The sequence below is a fragment of the Mustela nigripes genome, unplaced genomic scaffold (genome assembly GCF_022355385.1).
Source record: "Mustela nigripes isolate SB6536 unplaced genomic scaffold, MUSNIG.SB6536 HiC_scaffold_75, whole genome shotgun sequence".
Lineage (NCBI taxonomy): Eukaryota > Metazoa > Chordata > Mammalia > Carnivora > Mustelidae > Mustela > Mustela nigripes.
Genome location: NW_026739490.1, coordinates 3,421,609 through 3,440,073, shown reverse-complemented (window position 1 = coordinate 3,440,073; position 18,465 = coordinate 3,421,609). Strand labels below are relative to the sequence as shown.

Genomic DNA, 18,465 nt, shown 5'->3' with positions numbered 1-18,465 from the left:
ATGTACTTCTTCATCTGGCTGTTCCTTTGTTTCCTTTGCCATGTCCTTTTTGATAAACTGGTCAGTAGGAAGTAAATAAGTAAATGCACACGTCCATACATAAAAGAAAAAAAAAAAGTGAAATCAAAGGCAACTCTGAACTTCGTCAAGATCTCCACACAGTGTTTATTTGTGGAGAGGGATGAGGTCTCTCCTCAAGGCAGAGGAGTGTCTGGGAACCCGTGATTGGTCCTGCCCAGCGAGGAGGGATGCCCTATTTGGAGAGCAGCAGGAAAGCCCCCTCCCCCGCAGCTCCTACATAGGTGGGAGGGCAGTGCTGGCGGACAGTGCTGCTGAAGCTCCAGAGGCAAGCTTCCAGAGAGAGCCCAAGGTACGTGGGGAGGCTGAGTTTGCCCTGGATTCCGTTTCTGTGGTCAGGGTCGCTCATTTCTAATCAGACTGCAAACCGTGCAGCAGTTTCCTGTCTCACATCTCCTGGAGTGGGTCCCGAGTCAGGGGACATGGGCCTGGTGTTGCACCACTGGCTTTGGTGCTTGCAATAAAATGCTACTTTAGGGTTAGCTGGTTGGGATTTTCTTCTTGCTTTCAAGCCCTTGACTATGAAGATGACTTTCCAAGATCACTATGCTTTTATGTTTTTCTTTTAACTTGACACACCTGTAGTTTGTGTTGTTATTCTTATTTAACATTTCCCCTACTAAAAGAGTATGGGTTGATGGCATGGAGAGGTGGCCCCCTATTTAAGAGACAAATGAACATTGGCTTCATGCTTGGATCTCTTTAGCGAAAGCTGGTCTGAGGTCACTGAGGGGTGGTGGTAGGGTAAGGTGGGTGCTCAGGGTGCTGCCGGACACACTCATGGCCTCCCTGAGCAAGAGACTAGACCATGCCTGCAGGTAAAGAAAGGTCGGCCAGAAGCCGCTTTGCAGACATCCAGAGGTCACTGGACATGCACGGAGGTTGTGTTTTGCTTTTTTTCCTACATAAGGACCAGAGTCATACCACATTTGAACATATTAACAGAGGTGGACCTATCACTTTTGGAATTCTGCAGGGAAGGGGTGTTAGGGGCTAAGCAAGCTGACTTTTGAACCCCTTCAATCCTGGCACTGATGGGCTCACAGTGGAACTTCATCTAGGACAGAGCCTGACCGTGATTCTGGGGTTTCTCATCCATGCTGACCGAGGTCCAGGTGCCGGAACGCCCTGAACAGTTGACCTTGGGAAATATATTTCCACAATAGCTATTGTGATTTCAGGAGACAGATGTAACAATCAGACTGGGGGGCTGGGGGAAGGCAGGGATATCTCTGATGTCATCAGCAGCCCTTGGAGTGCCCAGGCACCACCTTGACCTGGGAGCCTCTGTGCTCCCCCAGACCCTCCAATCCTCCCCAGCATTCCATCTCCTCATGGAGCCTGCTCTTTGCTCAGCTTAGGGCCTGTCGGTGCTGCCCCTCATGGCCAGAGAGTCAAAAGCAAAAAACTTGGGCACCATCCCCTCCTGACGAACAGAGGGCCTTGGGATATAGCAAGTAGGCATATGGGAACAAGTCGGACAGACTGGTTTCAAATTTGCCAGCCGCTATTGTGCAGCCTTGGGCAAATCTCTTCCCCACTCTGAATCCCAGGACACCTTTTTTTTTTTTTTTTTTAAGATTTTATTTATTTTTTGAGAGTGAGCAGGGAGGAGGGGCAGAGGGAGAAGCAGATCCTCACTGAGCTAGCATCCCTATGCGGGATTCTATGCCAGGACCCTGGGATCATGACCTAAGGCAAAGACAGATGCTTAACCAACTGAGCCACCCAGGCACCACCACCCCGGGACAACTTTCATCCGAGGGAAATAATAATGTACCCACCCTGTGTGAGAATTAAGGCAGTCAATGTTAGTGGCTGATCATAGTAAGTGCTGGGTGAGGGAGACGGTGGGGTCACTCTGTCCCTAGGGTGAGACTGGGAGCCACCTCTCTAGCACATCTTGACCCCTGACACAGGAGGCAGGGGTCTCCTGACCATGTTTCCATCTCTCTCCATCATTACCCTAAAGCCCTTCGGGACTTTCTTAGAATGGACTGCAGAATGTGCCAGAGACAGAGCCAGTTTAGAGCTACAGAATAAAGAGGGAAGATTAACAATACAGTCTGTGCTCAGAAGCCTGTGGTTTCAACTCTTCTGCGTATTTTCCTCCAGAGATCCTCTGATTGGAAAGACTTGGGTGCACCAAAGAAAACCTATATGTATTATGTCATTACTCGCTCATTTTACCATGCATATTCAAAGGCTTTGTAATTGCCAGCTGGAGAATCTTATCTATCGGAGAAAATCAGATCTCCACCCTGAATGCACGTAATTCCAGGCAAAAGTAAGAACCTGGGTATTGACCTAGCCTATGCAACGTGAGCACGGTGAAACTATTCCGCTTTTGGAAAAATGTGAATGGTGCAAGGATGCATTCCTTGCTTAAAATTGCCTGCATGGGAGAGGGAGGCAGGGGAGCCCGCGAATCCTCCCCACCAACCTCCACACCCCCATCCCCATACCCCCACCCCACCCCACCCACCCCACCCCACCCCCCCCGGGGAAGGTAACCGCCTGGGTTTTTGCTCCTGCAGATCCTGGCACAATGAGGAAGCATCTGGGCGGATGCTGGTTGGTCATTGTCTGTGTCCTGCTGTTCAGCCAGCTCTCAGCAGTCAAGGCCAGAGGCATCAAGCACCGAATCAAGTGGAACCGGAAGGCCGTGCCCAGTACCTCGCAGGTCACCGAGGCGCGCACGGCGGAGACCCGCCCCGGAGCCTTCATCAAGCAAGGCCGGAAGTTGGATGTCGACCTGGGAGCGGAGGGCAACAGGTACTACGAGGCCAACTACTGGCAGTTCCCCGACGGGATCCACTACAATGGCTGCTCAGAGGCCAACGTGACCAGGGAGAAGTTCGTGAGCGGCTGCATCAATGCCACCCAGGTGGCGAACCAGGAGGAGCTGTCCCGAGAGAAACAGGACAATAAGCTTTACCAGCGGGTCCTTTGGCGGCTGATCAGGGAGCTCTGCTCCATCAAGCACTGTGATTTTTGGTTGGAGAGGGGAGCGGGACTTCGGGTCAGCGTGGACCAGCCCGTGCTGCTCTGCCTGCTGGTTTTCATTTGGTTTATTGTGAAATAAGCTTGCAGGCCGGCCGGCTGGCCATGGGGATGAGATGGGGAGCCATCGCTGGGGTATCTCAGTTCTCCTCTAAGCCCCAAACCCCGCGTGCCCCAAAGGTACCCAAGAGCTGTGATTCTTCAGTCCCTCAAGCCGTACTGGCAAGTCTCCCTGGGGAATCTGTCTGTATCAGGTAAATGTGTGTGTACCGAGCCCCTGCGGACTCTCCCGAGGGTGACCTGGCAGTCCCTGCCTCTTCAGCTCCCCAGGGAGTGTCTGGCATGTCGCATTCTGCAGTAGAAAAATGTTCGCTGAACAGAGAAGAGAAGGTGCCAGGGACGGGGCCACACACTTCTCCGCATCCCCAACCCCTCCTAGAGACAGGGGTTCTTCCCACTGTGTAGACAAGGAAACTGAGGCTCCAAAAGTTGAAGAGGCTAGAAAGTAGCAGAGCCAGAATGCGACCCTGGTTTGTCCAACCCCAGATCTTCCACTCGGTGCAATCCCAGAGCTGCCCTGTGATTCCTTTAGGGCTCACCCAACCCAAACCCAGATTTCCACCTGAGCTGATGGCTGTGGATTCTGCTACCTTGCTCCAGGCAGGTTGTATTTAATTCTTCTAATTAAACTAAGACACAGTAAAGGGATGAGATGAACATAGAGGTAAAGAGAGAGAAAAGGCCAGAAATCATGGTGTAAGGTGATCTTGCCTGGCTAAATTCCCAGAGCAGAGCATTTCCACAGTGGGATGTGTCTACTCAAAGATTTCTTTCACAAGAAGGATAAGTGTTTGCTGTTCCTCTCTCTGAAATAGCACCTGGATTTGAGAAAATATTTTTAAATGACACATTTGCTTTGTAACATTCCCCTAGCGCTAGGTGCCTCTTTTTCTGTACCTGTGTGGGAGAATCCTGAACTCTACTCCCTTTACATGGGTCTGCTGGCCAATCGCCAGCTGTTCTTTTAACAGCTGTTGGGGGTGGGGTGGTCATTTCTGTGAGCCACTTGTCACTATAAAAAAATAATTCCTTGCCAAAAAGTTTCAAGAGAAACCCTATCTTTAGGGAGACCTAGCAAAGAATTCACTCTTAGCATCAGCAAGAGATGTGGTCCTTGGTATCTACCTCTTATTAGTTAAATATATAGTGCAAAATATGAATATGGCTTAAATACAAATAATGAGTCTAATGCTCTAAGATGTCCCCACAGGCCCTCTGGGGTGAGGACCTCTTGGGGTCCCTCTTGGGGACCCCCAGGAATTATTGAACCATATTTGGATTCACCAGTTACTGACTATTATCAATTCTCCTTTAAAGAGAGTCTAAAAAAAATAAAAATAAATTTTAAAAAATTAAAAAATAAAGAGTCTGCGGAGGGGGGCAGGGATGTGCTTTCTCAGACAGTGTATCCTAAGTATTTTAAACCACAAATCTTGATAATGGTACCTCTCGTTCTGAGCCTCCATGGCTATCAGTGTTCTTCTCAAGGATACTTGTGGAAGGTTTTAACAGAGAAAGTCAGTGGAGGACTTGGGGGCGGGGCAGCCCAGGATAGCAATCTTACCCAAGGGGACTGAAGGATCAGTGCCATCCGCTTCTACAGTCCTGATGAATTCTTGAGCAGAGCACAGGATAAGAGTACAGACCATGTACAAGCTATTTCTTGCATGTCAGTTTTTTATTTTTAATTTTTAAACAATAGCAAGAAAAACAGGGGGAAAGAAAGAAAGAAAGGAAGGAAGGAAGGAAGGGAGGAAGGGAGGGAAGGACAGGGAGGAAGAAAAGAAAGAAAAGCGGCTTACTCGTAGGCCGGTGTTGAAATTTTCAGTCCAGCTCTGCTGAGTTTAACCAAAAGGACACGCAGAGCCACAGAAGCCAAATGACTTCATTTCTTCAGCAAACACAGGCCAAGATATAATACAAGTTCTGTAATTGCTGTCTTTTCTCATCTCATTAACATTTCCAGAAACCAGACTTAAATGGCGAGTGAAGGGCATTTGTGTATGGTGATTCAAATGCCAAGTTTATTCATGAAGCTTTTAACACGTGCTTGAACATCCTTGCTGCTGTTTATGAACGATGAGGTCCAGGGAAGGCTTTGCGCGTCTGGTTTTTCACTTTAGCCAAGGTTGTTGCGTGCCTGCCATGTGTAGGACATTGTGAGGGACGCCTGAATTTAAACGGTCGTTTTAAAGATGAATAACTTCACCAACTACCGCTTTCTTTTCCCCTCCAAGTGCTGACTTTTAAAAATGTAATTGTTGGGGCGCCTGGGTGGCTCAGTGGGTTAAAGCCTCTGCCTTTGGCTCTGGTCACGGTCTCAGGGTCCTGGGATCGAGCCCCACATCGGGCTCTCTGCTCAGGAGGGAGCCTGCTTCCTCCTCTCTCTCTCTGCCTGCCTCTCTGCCTACTTGTGATCTCTGTCTGTCAAATAAATAAATAAAATCTTTAAAAAAAATAAAAATGTAATTGTTGTGTAAAAGTGACATTCAAATTACAATAGAAATCCAGAACACCACATCCCACCTCCCCCCCCCCCCCACCCCCTCCCCCCCCCCACCGCAACCCAGTATCTGATCAAGTCAGTGTTTTCAATCTGCCCTCTTATCTCCTAGGCCTTCTCCATTTGCATATATAAATGTACATATCAGCAACGATACTATAGATCAGCTTTCATATTTCAAATATTCTCTTTATTTTACAGAACTTTATTCGATGCTTTTTTCCATTTTTCTATGATGTTTTAATTCTTGCCTCCCCCAACCCACCTCCTCCTTCCTGCCTGATCTGTAATCTCCACGTTTTCACTGTGCTTAGGTATATAAGGGAGGGTTGGTTGGTTGGTTGGTTGGTTGGTTTAGTTTGATTGCTCCTTTTAAAAATACCATAGTTGTTGTACATATCACAATTATCCCTCAGCAATTTGCTTCTGTGGCTTAATGCCGCCTCATAAAACTCTTTCTAGCTCAACAGCTAGCTGGTTAGCAAACTTGACCTTTTCGATTGCTGTGTAATGACTACTCTGCAGTCCAGACAGACCCTGGTTGATTTCATCACTTCTGTTGATGCACCTTCAGGGGGCCTCAGTTTTTCACTACTGCAAACAATAAACATCCACATATATACAGCCTTGCAATGTGTGTCTTTTGTTTCTGTGGACTGGTTTAAATTTAAATAACTTAAAATTTTCTAGATGGGACTATATTACCTTTCCGCATCGCTGGAGCCATGCTCGTTCCCGCCTGCCATGGGGGGTGCTAACCTGTAAGGGGTTTTATTATGTCTTTTGAGTGTAAGAAGCCGCCTCTTCTGTAAATGCTGCTCGAACACCTTCTCCCCTTTACACACAGCACACCGAAATCCTCCCCAGTAATTTCTGACCACAGGACCATTTGAAAAATCCCCAAACTGTTAGTAATTCCCATCCTAAACCTGGCTTGGGGTCCCAGAAGATCCAGGTGAGAAGCCTGGAAAGTGTATGTTGGGGCTTCGGAGGGTGGTTAGGTGCACAACTCCGCACTTCCCAAGGGTCAGGGAGGCATGGGGTGAGGTCCAGTCCTCTCCTTTTTACCCATCTTTATCAAGCCATAGTAAATGCCCCGCATTCCACTGCGCATACACTCCAGGAGGGCAAGCCCCAGGGCAGGCGCATCAGGTGCAGCGTTCAAGTAGCCCCCGGCTCTTCCCTTCAGGGCTCCGGCGGCCAGCCAGCCTCTCCCCGGAGCCTTCACACCCCTTCTTACTTAGGATGCGCTTGGCAACATTTAGAACCCCATCCTGTGGTCCCGGTGATTCAAATGCCCCGAGCTTGTCCTGAACTACTTACACTCTCTACCTCACGCTTCCCAATAACAAGTGATGGTCTTGGGGCGCTGGCCCACGGGGTCAGGCACTCTCCGGAACTACTTCCTACCTTGCGGTTTGGTCAGGTCTTGCATTTCCACCCACCATGTTTTTTTCATGTGTTGTATATGGCTGGTCAGGGACACCCTAAGGTGTCTGACAAGTTCTAGCCGCCCTAGCTGGAAGCTCAGACAGCGCTCCGTTGACGAGCAGAGCCCCTGGGAGACCCAGCTGGGTGCCAGTGGCGGGGTGTCTCTCATTCTGCCTCGAGACCATGCCCTCGCACCCGGCCCATGACTCCTTCTTCTCCTATACTCAGGCTGGCAGCAGACCCCTTACAGCTGGGCACCCAGCTTCCCCAGTGGAAGGGAAGGGAACCAATCCCCCATGTTCCTGAGAATGACCGACACCTGCACGATGAGAATAAATATAACATTGCCAGCAAAATGGGAATAAGGTACTCTGTCTTCAGGACATCTCCAAGCCCATCCCAGACCTCTCAAAACCAACTCAACAGACTCGGCGGCCTCCCTTGGCAAGTGGGAGGCTTCAGACGGAAAGATATCCCATGTAGTGACCATTCGCCTTTTAAAGGGACCTCCCTGGTGACTGCACCCAGTCCAGAGCTGACCCCCCACCCCCCTCCGCACCCCCACCACAAAGAGCTTGTCTTTGAATGCTTAAGTGTCACTGCCTCCTCAAGATGCTTCCCCTACTCTGGTCTGAATTTCTTATCTCCACCCCCACCTGGACAGCCCTTGGAATTTCCAGATCTTATTTTAATGGAAACCTTTTTGTGGGAAAGCGCTGCTTTCTTAAACAATACATATTGCTTTAACTCCAGAGGGCTTAGCTTTCAAGAGTGGAAGGAAGTTGGCAAAAAGCCAGAGAGGAACTTGAGGAAGCTAGAAACAAGTGAGGGTCAGACCTAACACAGCTGGTTTCCTGGGATGGAGGGAAGGGGCGGGAGAGGAGGTTAGGCGGGAGAGGGCAGGGGCCTGGGAGAGAGAATTACACACGGGTTCATCAGAGATGCCATCAGCATTCAACAGGGTGAGGTGTTTTCCCCAGGCCTCCAGGCTCAAGAAACAACCTTCAAATAAAAAAAAGAAAGAAAAAAGAAAAAAGAAACAACCTTCAACATCGAAGGGAGTGAGTGTCAAGGACTAAGCAGAAGGAAGGGTCCAGGGTAGGGTCCTGGTTAGCCAATTCCCATATCAGCTGTGTTGTACTTGAATTTCCAAATCCATAAATAGGGTTTCTAATTGTTTTAACTGGTGTTTTGACTCAGGGCTACTTAGTGCTCAAGAACAAAATGACGAAGTTACAGCATCCACAACGTGGTGATTTCTTTACTTTTTTTTTTTTTTTTAACATGGTGATTTCTAAGAAATACATATTTAGTTATCTAGATGAGTAAAATACATTTCTTTTATGTGTTTGATCTTCATCCATGGTTCTTAACTCACAACTCTGCAAACTCTGGAATTTGCTGAGCAATAAGATGAGTGGAAGCGTCTTTTGTCCTAACACTTGATCTCTTGTCCTCAGCTCCTGAAATCGGTTCACAGCCATAAAGGTGAAATGGGTATCTTGTTATTCATCACCAGTCCCTTCATGAGTTTATGTTAATGAGGTGGCTTGGAGCACACCTAAGGATGGGGGCTGGTTGCCGGGGGAACCAACCAAGACTAGAGGGTTGGAGCTTTCAGCACACTCCCACCCCCCCACCCCCCGATTTCTGGGGAGAGGAGAGAGACTGGAAGTTGAACCAATCACCAATGGCCAATGAGTCATCAGTTGCACCCAGATAATGAAGCCTCCATAAAAAACAAAAAAGCTTCCAGAAGCATCCACATTGGTGAACACGTGGAGATTTGGGGAGAGTTGTCCATTCCAAGAGGATGGAGGCTCCGTGTCCTTTTCCCATACCTTGTCCTATGCATCTTTTCTCTCTGTCTGTTCCTGAATTATGTTCTTTTATGATAAACCAACAATCTATTAAATAAAATGTTTCTGTGAGTTTTGTGAGCTACTCTAATAAATTAATTGAGCCCAAGAAGGCGTTACTGGAACCTCCTGTCTATAGCCAGCCAGTCAGAAACACAGGTGACACCCTAGCCTTGGGATGTGTGTCTGAGTGGGGGTGTGGGCCACTCTCAGAGGACTGAGCCCTTAGCCTATGGGGTCTGATATTACTAGTATCAGAATTGAGTTGAATTATAGGACATCAAGAATTTAAATAAAAACTTGGGAAAAAAGAGAATTATAGGACACCCAGCTGGTGTTGGAGAATTGCTTGGAGGTGCAGGGAAAATACACACACACACACACACACACACACGGTGGAATTGTGTCCACAACCCTTTTAGTATCTCTTAAATGTCTTTTATCTCTCCCTGTGCCTAAGCAAAACCCCACCATCAACTCTGCTCCCCATCATCAAAAAAAACAAAGGGGAGCAGGAGGCAAAAGATTGGTGGGTTTTCCTCAGATCTTTACCCACATGGCACAGCCAAAGGGTGGAAGGACCTCCACCCACCCAAAGTTAAAGGACTTTCCAGGTTCCCTGTCACAAGAACAGATTCTAAAAATTTCCTCCCAGATTTCAAACTTAGTGGAGCACTGACCTGTGCAGTTGGATGTTTCCAGAAGTCCAGCTGCCAGACTTACTCAGGGCAGGACCTGACCCTGTCTCGGGAGTCTTCCCATCTATATTTCAAGGCCATTGGCCCTTTGCCTCTGTAGATGGCTTTTACCTAGAATTACAGATACTTTTTCCTCTGGGCCTATCTTGGCTCCTAACTTACATTCCATATTGTAGCTAATGTGCCTCATCTTGGGTGTTCATCTTACCAACATTTTTTGAGTTCCTACTATGTGTCGATCTACTCTGTGCTGGATCTCTACTGCTGGGCAAGAAAGCCCTGCTGTTGGGATGTTGAAGCACACACACTCACACACACACACACACAGAGAGAGAGAGAGAGAGGCCTGCTGGTATACCAGCTCTCTGGGAACTGGGGCGAGATCTGATGTGTTTTGTTTGCCCACTTCCGGTACTCTGTGCCCTGGTCTTAATTTATAAAGGTGACTGAATGACAACATGAAGTGGTCAATGCCATTGAAATACAAGTATAATGTGACACAATCCCCCTAGAAGTGAGATGCATGGCTCATCGTCCAGGGCAACAGGAGGAACCCCAAGCCTGGATCAAGAGGCAGAGGCAGGAACAAGGGAGAGCCTAGGTCAGAAGTCTTGCCTGCAGTTTCCTCAGGAAAGGCAAGGCAGAGTGAAGCTAGAGTGAATCATTTCACTGGGCATTGGGCTATCGAGGTGGTGTCTGGTGTCTGGTCTCTGGTCTCTGGACTGGCAGGTGGAATTTGAGGAGCACTGCTTCCAGGGGTGCCTGGACAGAGGAGCATGGCTCTGGATGGATTACCTCGCATCTTGATGGCAAGCTCCCAGCTGAGCCCTTTGCTGTATCTAAGAATTGGCTGGCCCTGGGACGGCAGTCTCTCCCCATCAGAAAGGTTTTTTTGTTGTTGTTGTTGTTTTCAAATATCAAAACATCACAATATCCAGAAAATAAACATGATTAACACACCTTGCTAATTCTGAGCAGCTTGTGCAGCATAGTTGCTGCTAGAAGCGGAAGAGATGTGAGCAGTCGCTTCTGGGGAGCCTGTATGACTGAGTCCCCACACAGCAAACTTAGTTGTTTCCCATGTCCTTTTACACGATTCATTCATTCCCCCCGACAGTGTCGATAGCCCTGCCAAATCACAGCTAAGATCATTTCAAGTGGCAGGGGGAGGGGGCTCTAGATGCGTTGAAGATTGCCCTCTGGATCTCTCTTCCCACCTGTGGCCCCTGGGGCGGCCGCTGGAGTGCAGGATCATGTGGCAGTAAATCATCACTGACGTGCTATCACGTGTGTGTGACCATGCACGCGACTTGCAGAGACACAACGAGTGAACGAGCCACCGTCGTTCCTTCAGGTTACTGATCTTGCCGGGTGTGATGCAGGAGCCCCAGCAAGACAGTTTTCCAGAGAGGGCGAGTCTGAAAGGATGGATATGGGTCCCCAGGGGAGAAGAGTGGGAAGGGGCAATGTTATGGAAGGCGGGAAGACTTTAGCGTATTCCAGGGGCTTCAAGTCATTCAGTCTGCAGGGATGTTTGGGGGGGGGGGGCAGGTGTGGTGATGCCAGGCTGGAGAGCTTCAGGGGCAAGATCAGCAGCAGTTCCTCCTTGTGTCTCGTGTCCTGTCTTGTGTCCTATAGGACAGCACGTCTCAAACTGGTGCACGAGTTTCTCGGAGATCTTGGGTAAGTGCAGATGTTTCTTCAGCAGTTTTGGGGTGGCCGGAGACGGTGCCGTTGAAACGAGCTCACAGGTGATACCAGCACTGCTCGCCGGTGGAGCACTCTTGAAGGGCAAGCACTCTTGAGAGATCTCCGACTGACTGAAAGGCGTTGGGAAGGTGACTGCCACAGCGGGCCAGTCTTTAGAAAGCCGGCTGTAGCTGCAGGGTGGGGAGCAGGCACAGACAGCCAGAGCTGCGGGAACCCCCAACCCCCAGGGGCATGAAGAGGTTAATTCTGGCACGGAATGAGTTTGAGATAACCCATGCAGATCTTGCTTCATGTCTGGCTCCCTGGTCTTCACCCCCTGCCTCACCCAATTCTCCTCCCCAGGGAGGTGCTGGAACCCCCAGAATGTCTTCCACTCCAGCAAACATCGTGGCTCTGGGATGCCTGCGGTGTCTCTCCGTTGTAAAGAATCAAGCCCATGGATGCCTAATGTCACTCACTTATTACACAGTAGAATCATTTAGTTTTAGGGCAGAATTTATTTCAGTAGCTGTCCCCAGAGTATACAAAGGGTGATAAAGGGTGATCATTCCTGTGTTCTAACAAAACTTTACTGAACACTATGAGGGAAATCTGTACAATAATGAAATTTGTCAAAATCTTAGTATCTATCACTTTGGGGTACACACCATCCACAGTGATGGGGAAGCATCAGAAGCTAGAAGCAGCCTGTGAGGCTGCTATGGGAGCTTGCAAGAGGGACAATTAGCTGTTCCCAGGGACGCTGGAGATGACACTTAGGCAGAATCAATAAAAAGTGAGAGAAGAGGGCCAGGAAGAAGAAACCCAAAGGCTTCGAGGTCTAGAAAGAAGTGGCAAGTGTGGGCACTGCACACAGCCGCAGGTAACACTAGACTAGACTGTGAGTAGCACAACAGCAGTGAGGAATGAAACAGGGTGATCCCCAGAGAACAGGACACAGCAAACCCTCCAATCCGAGCACAGCTGAGCTCCCAGGCCACCAGGCTCCGCCCACTGGCCCGTCTGCTAGGGAACCCCCTTACAGAGTGGCTTCTGTGTGCGGGGTATCGGTGCCAGGCCTCGGGGTGTGGTGATGGGACCCACAATAGAGGAGATTAGAACACGTCAATGGTGGACAGCCTTGAACTAAGAGTATGATTCTTTAATCAATCTCACGTGTGGGGGCCCTGGGTAGCTCAGTCAGTTAAATGTCTGACTCTTAGTTTTAGTTCAGGTTAAGATCTCGTGGGTTGGGAGATCAAGCCCCACATCAGGCTCTGTGCTCAACAGAGTCTGCTAGAGATTCTCTCCCTCTGCCTCTTTCCTGACTCACACATGCTCGCTCTCTCTCTCTCTCTTTTTTTCTAAAATAAATAAATAAATCTTTTTTTTTATTTAAATTTCATGTATGATCTGCATACATGAGTAAAGGGGATCTGGGTATTAAAATTGGGAGTTGATGTTTGAGACCTAAAAACTAAATGGGGTTGAAGCACATCCAAACACACTTCTAGGGGTTCCTGGGTGGCTCATTCGGTTAAGCATCTCTTAGTTTTGGCTCAGGTCATGATCTCACAAATTACTGGAACACAGAGCAACATGGATGATCTCACAGACACTACATTATTAAGGGAAAGAAGCCAAATGCAATAGAGTGCACACCACTGTATGATTCTATTTATAGGAGGTTCAGAAACAGACAAAACTAGTTTATGGCAATAAAGGACAAAATAGTGATTCTCCTTGGAGTAGGGAAGACTGTGAACCGGGAAGGAAGGAAGAGGAGGGAACTGTGTCAGGCATGGAAGTTTCTGTATTTCATTCTTGGTAGTAGTTATGTGGGCACACATACATTTGTACATTTTTTCACATAGTACACTTAAATACTTTGCTGTATATAAATTAAACCAGTTTTCTAGAAAGCTCTATAAGCCCAACATTCACTAAAGCGGGTAGACTAATCATTCTGAGTCCTCACTCCATTCTTCAGTTGGCTACTCCCACTTGTCTGCACCAAGGCTGCCCTGAGCCACCAGGATTCCAGTCACATGTAAGCAGGATGAGTTAAGCCACAGTCCCTGAGGGCAGGGAGTTCTCTGCTGGTTACACATGTGACACCTGCGGCCAGTGGCCAGACTAGGCACCACCTGGGTTTCTCAGGGCTGCTGACCAAGCCAGGGGACAAAAGATGAAGAAGTCCCTGTCCCTGGGCCCCTGGGAAGGCCCAGGCTCTTTGTTGGCTCTGACCAGACACGAGTGGCTGAACAGAGTCTCTGCCTTTGTTCCAAGGTATTGTTAGAATCCGTTTGATGTGGGGCATGAGGGGGACCGCACCTGAGAGAAGGGTGTGGAAGATCTCTGAGCACCAGCCAGGGCAGCAAGGCAAACAGCTCTCTAGGCCTTCAGCTGACCTGCAGGGCAGGTAGCGGGGATCAAGGGCCCCTGGACAGCAGAGTTGCAAAGGCCAAAGGAAGCATGCAAGAAGCAGACCTTTGAGCTGGCTGGGATCTGCTAGACCCATGCGAGCAGATAGAGCAGGTGTGGGAGCGCAGAGTGTTCAGGCTGAAACCGTCTTTGAGTCTTACTCTGGCTTGATGAGTTCTAGACCAATAGCACCTAACCCAGGTCTTCGCACACAGATGGTGCTGAAGTAATGCCTTTTAAAAAAAAACAAACAAAAAAAAAAAAAAAAAAGCAACTCTTCTCAAGTCTCAGGGTCCTCATTCTGCTGTCTCCAAAGTGTTGCTACAGAATTTCCTGAGCATCACAGCCCTGTCCTGCCCTGCCTGGGGAGGGGGGCAGTGGAGGGGGAGGGTCTTGCGGTTAGTCCAGGTAAGTTAATCAGGTAAATTAATCTTTTTTTTTTTCAGGTAAATTAATCTTACCTGAAAAAAATCCAACACTTGAGAGCAAAGATTCTGGAACCAGAGACCCTGACTTCAAAATCTAGCTCTTCCACATCTGCAGTGTGATCTCGGGGAAACACATTAACCTCTCAGATCCTGAGGTCTTTTTTTTTTTTTTTCTTAATTTCTGTGAAATGGGAACAATTTCTGCCTTACAGGTTTGTTATGAATATGTTTATCTATAAGATAATACATGTAGAATGCTTAGCAAGGTGGCTGACACATAGAAAATCCTTTATAAATGTTCGCTTTTGTCTCAGGTCAGTTTCCTAGGAAGTGGAAAGTGAGAAGGAAATTCTAGCACATGTGATTTATTGGGAAAAGCTTCTTAGGAGAAACCAGAAAGGGAGTAAGGGAAGGAAGGAAACAATGGGAAAGAGATGATGCCAAGCAAAGATATGGGCTCAGCTGGAGTCAGTCCTCAGCCCCATCCTGCAGGAGGCTCTGGAGTGTGAACTTGCATCCCAAGGAGAATGGGCTGCAAGCCTTCCTAGAATGAAGGAGAGTGTGGCTGGAGAGGCCATGAATGCTGCCCAGGGCTGGTTTTCTGGAGAACACTGCAGAGAGGTGGGGGACATTGGCAACAGCCAGTCAAAGGGAGCCACAGGGATCTGGCCTGGGCATCTGCTACAGCAATTGAACCGCAAGTAATCCTATGTGTTACTTCTTGACTTCTGCTGTGTTCCCACGTAGAAGGAAGGTCAAGTATGCCACAATCCTTTGGAAGATCTACTTTCCCCTTGGCTGGGCCTAGACCCAGCTTCATGCCCTGAGGTCTTGATCGCTGCCATTTGCCCACACTCCTACCCCCTGCCAGGGTAGTACCACCAAAGTGTCTCAGTACTTCCCAGCCCCAAGACAAGGGGAGAAAGAAGAGGTCAAGGCCGCTTTCCTGGAGGTTTTCCAGAGTGAACTGGAGCCCGTCTTAGTCATTGTGTTGCTGTGCTTGAGAAGAAATCGGTTTCTCAATAAGACAAAATTTCTCCATCTGAATGGCCAACTGAGCTCCACTCTGGCGGTTTCTTCGCTAGCCCAGGAAGGGCTCAGGACGACGAGATCCTCGGGGCACTTCTGCAAAATGAAGAAGTTGGAGAAGCAAAAGACCTGAGCTCCAGCACTGTGCCACGCTTGGGGTCTTCGGGCAAATCATTTCACCTCTTTGAACTTCAGGGTTTTTAGTCCATAATGGTGGGCAGAATACCACCTACCTCATGAAAGTCAAATAAGAGGCTGCATTTGGAAATAACTGGCACAAAATGAAGGTCACTGGCCTCAGAACTCATGAATATATCGCTATGACAAGACAAAAAGGTAAGATCTAAAATCGAGATCGTAAATACACTTGATCAAGTCCAAGGGGAGCAGGCTTCTTTCATTCCCCTTATATTTAGGAAACTGTGTCGCTCTGTAGGTCAATTGCTGTCTTGGTCTGGGTTCCCCCAGAAGTCGGTCCTGAGACAAGGATCCATATACAAGTACTACATTAGAGAAGCAAACCCCCAAACACTGGAAGTGAGGAAGTAGAGGGGGCATTAGCAGATTTACTCTGCACGCAACTGGAATTCATTCTGCTCAGACGCTCTGGGAGGTGACGTGTGCTCAGAGAGGCACTTGGGAGATTCAGTCAGTTAAGCGTCTTTCTTCCATTCAGGTCATGATCCCAGGATCCTGGAATCAAGGCTGCTTTGGGCTCCTTGCTCAGTGGAGAGCCTATTTCTCCCTCTTCCTTTGCCCAACCCTCAGTCATTCTCTCCCTCTCTCTCTCTCTCTCTCTCTCTCTCTCAAATAAATAAATAAAAATCTTTAGGGCTGCTTGGGAGGCTCAGTGGGTTAAAGCCTCTGCCTTCGGCTTAGGTCATGATCCCATGTTCCTAGGATCGAGCCCCACATCAGGCTCTCTGCTTAGCAGGGAGCCTGCTTCCCTTCCTCTCTCTCTCTGCCTGCCTCTTTGCCTACTTGTGATCTCTATCAAATAAATAAATAATTTAAAAAAAAAATAAATAAATATCTTTTAAAAAATCAAAAAAAGAAAATGTGCTCAGAGTCATCCCACCTGAGGGCGGGGGAGCTGGGGAATTATACACCAGCACTCTCATCATTGGTTGAGGACCACTCCCAAAAGGCACTGATTCCTAATATTTCCAGCCTGCCCTTTGCATGGTTGGAGTGGGCTTCAGACAATGCCAACTGTCTCTTAATGGTGAGAGTTGAAGTCAGGAGAAGAAAGAAACACAAGACAAAGACACTTTAGCACTGAGAAAATGAGCCCAATCCAACTTTCAAATTTCTGGGTGCCCACCCATCCCTACTAAGCACCATAGGCCATTCCACCTGCTTTCATAAGGACAGACCATTCTGCAAAGCCAAGCCTGACAAGTAGCTCACCTTAACCTGTGAATCCCAAGTGCTGGTGGCCTTCCCACTGCCAGTCAAAACCAGGAAATAAAGAAAGGCCTCTAAACTTGCTTTAAGTATTCATTTTTTCTAATTATAAATAGCACACCACAGCTTAGTTGGAAGGTCTGGTAAAAAAATATGCTAGAAAACTAGGGCAATCGTTTAAAAAAAAAAAGTGCTCTTGTTTAGCCAAAGAGTGTGCATCTGAGCATCAAAAGATGAGATGAGAGTAGCTTTGACTTATAATTATAGCGATCTTTCAGGAAAAATGTGCTTCATCAGCTCATCTTGAGCGAGTGTTAAAGATAATGAAGACGCAGCTAACTATTAGCTTCAGAAACTCCTGTCTCAGATACACAGCCCAAATTGACAAGGCCTGAGGAGCCTGGAGGTAGGGAATGACATGTGCTAGAGTCTGAATGTTTGTGTCTTCCCAAAATTCTTCTGCTGAAATCCTCACCCGCAATGTAACAGTATTAGGAGGAGGGGCTTCTGGGAGATGATTAGGTCATGAGGGCGGAGCCTTCATGAATGGAATTAGTGCCCTTCTAGAAGAGACCCTGGAGAGCTCCCTCCCCTCCTCTGCCTTATGAGAACACAAAGAGCCAACGGTTTAGTTAGTGTGGTAGCTGACACTACCACACCCCGAATCTGCCAGCCCCTTCTCTTGGACTCTCAGACTCCAGAACTGAGAAATAAATGTCTGTTGTTTAGAAACCACCCAGTGGATAGTACTTCATTAGAGCAGCTCAGGTTGAGACAAGATGCAACATATTTTTTTTTTTAAGATTTTATTTATTTATTTGACAGACAGAGATCACAAGCAGGTAGAGAGGCAGGCAGAGAGAGAGAGAGAGGAGGAAGCAGGCTCCCTGGTGAGCAGAGAGCCCAATGTGGGACTCGATCCCAGGACCCTGAGACCATGACCTCAGAGGCTTAACCTTCTGAGCCACCCAGGCGCCCAGATGCAACAGATTTTTAATGCTTGCTCTGCAAGTCCTAAACCAGCAGAGGTTCTCTGTCCAAGGTCTCAGGGTTCCTGGATTTGGGGTGCTTATCCTGCGAGCTTCTTATAGAGGGCCATCCACCTGCCCTTGACCCCATCTGAGGATCCCTGATGCCACAAAGATCTCCTGTATCCCATTGTAATGGCTTTAACACCTGTCCATAGATCACACTGAACTATCTTCGTTGGTTGCCATAGCCTCCTTCAATGGATTCCCAAGCAGAATATAGATTCCTTAGTGATAAGAGCTGGGATGTCTGCCTTTTTTGTGTGGCACATGGTGCCTAGTGCAGAGCTGAGTGCATCATCCCAAGGAATGACTAAATGAATGAATGTCACTATCGTGCCCTAGGAAACCCAGTTTACTCCCTCCGAACTATTCCTACTCCCACCTGAGAGACTGTCATGTCTTAGTAGAACTTAATATATCTTCATCACTGTCGTAGCAACATTCGATAAGTGGCTCATTGTGATCTGGGATGACTTTCTTCATGTTCCCTCTTGTACAAAAGCCCAAGTACTCCGGAATTTACCTGCACCATAAAAAAGGCAAAGTACAAAATCACTGAAAAGAGATCGGGCTGGTTTATGAGAACACCCTTCAGATGTATCAGAAACAACACAGGTTGGAAACACGTCTGATTCTCCCGAGAAAGCAGAATGATGTGATCTCTACCATTTGTTTGGATCTACGGTTCCTCATTTATGAGGGCCCTCCAGATCTATTTAAAATCCTCTAAAGATGTTCCACCTTGTCCAGAAGAAGGTCACGGCACCTCTGCCAAGAGCATGAGGTCTCTCATAAGCCGGTCCAGCCTGGTTCTCCAAGCTCACC

At 48.0% G+C, this 18,465-nt stretch overlaps 1 protein-coding gene across 1 annotated transcript; it reads left to right on the top strand.

The window, feature by feature from the left end:
* Nucleotides 1-304: 304 nt before the first annotated feature.
* LOC132008177 (prion-like protein doppel) lies at nt 305-5,667 on the top strand. The gene is made up of 2 exons (XM_059386598.1): nt 305-370; nt 2,616-5,667. Exon 2 carries the CDS (start codon nt 2,627-2,629, stop codon nt 3,161-3,163), a length of 537 nt encoding a protein of 178 aa, XP_059242581.1. The 5' UTR covers nt 305-370; nt 2,616-2,626; the 3' UTR covers nt 3,164-5,667.
* Nucleotides 5,668-18,465: the final 12,798 nt, after the last annotated feature.

Coding starts and splice junctions, on each gene's coding strand:
- LOC132008177 (XM_059386598.1), top strand. CDS start 2,627: ATGAGGAAGCATCTGGGCGGATGCTGGTTGGTCATTGTCTGTGTCCTG.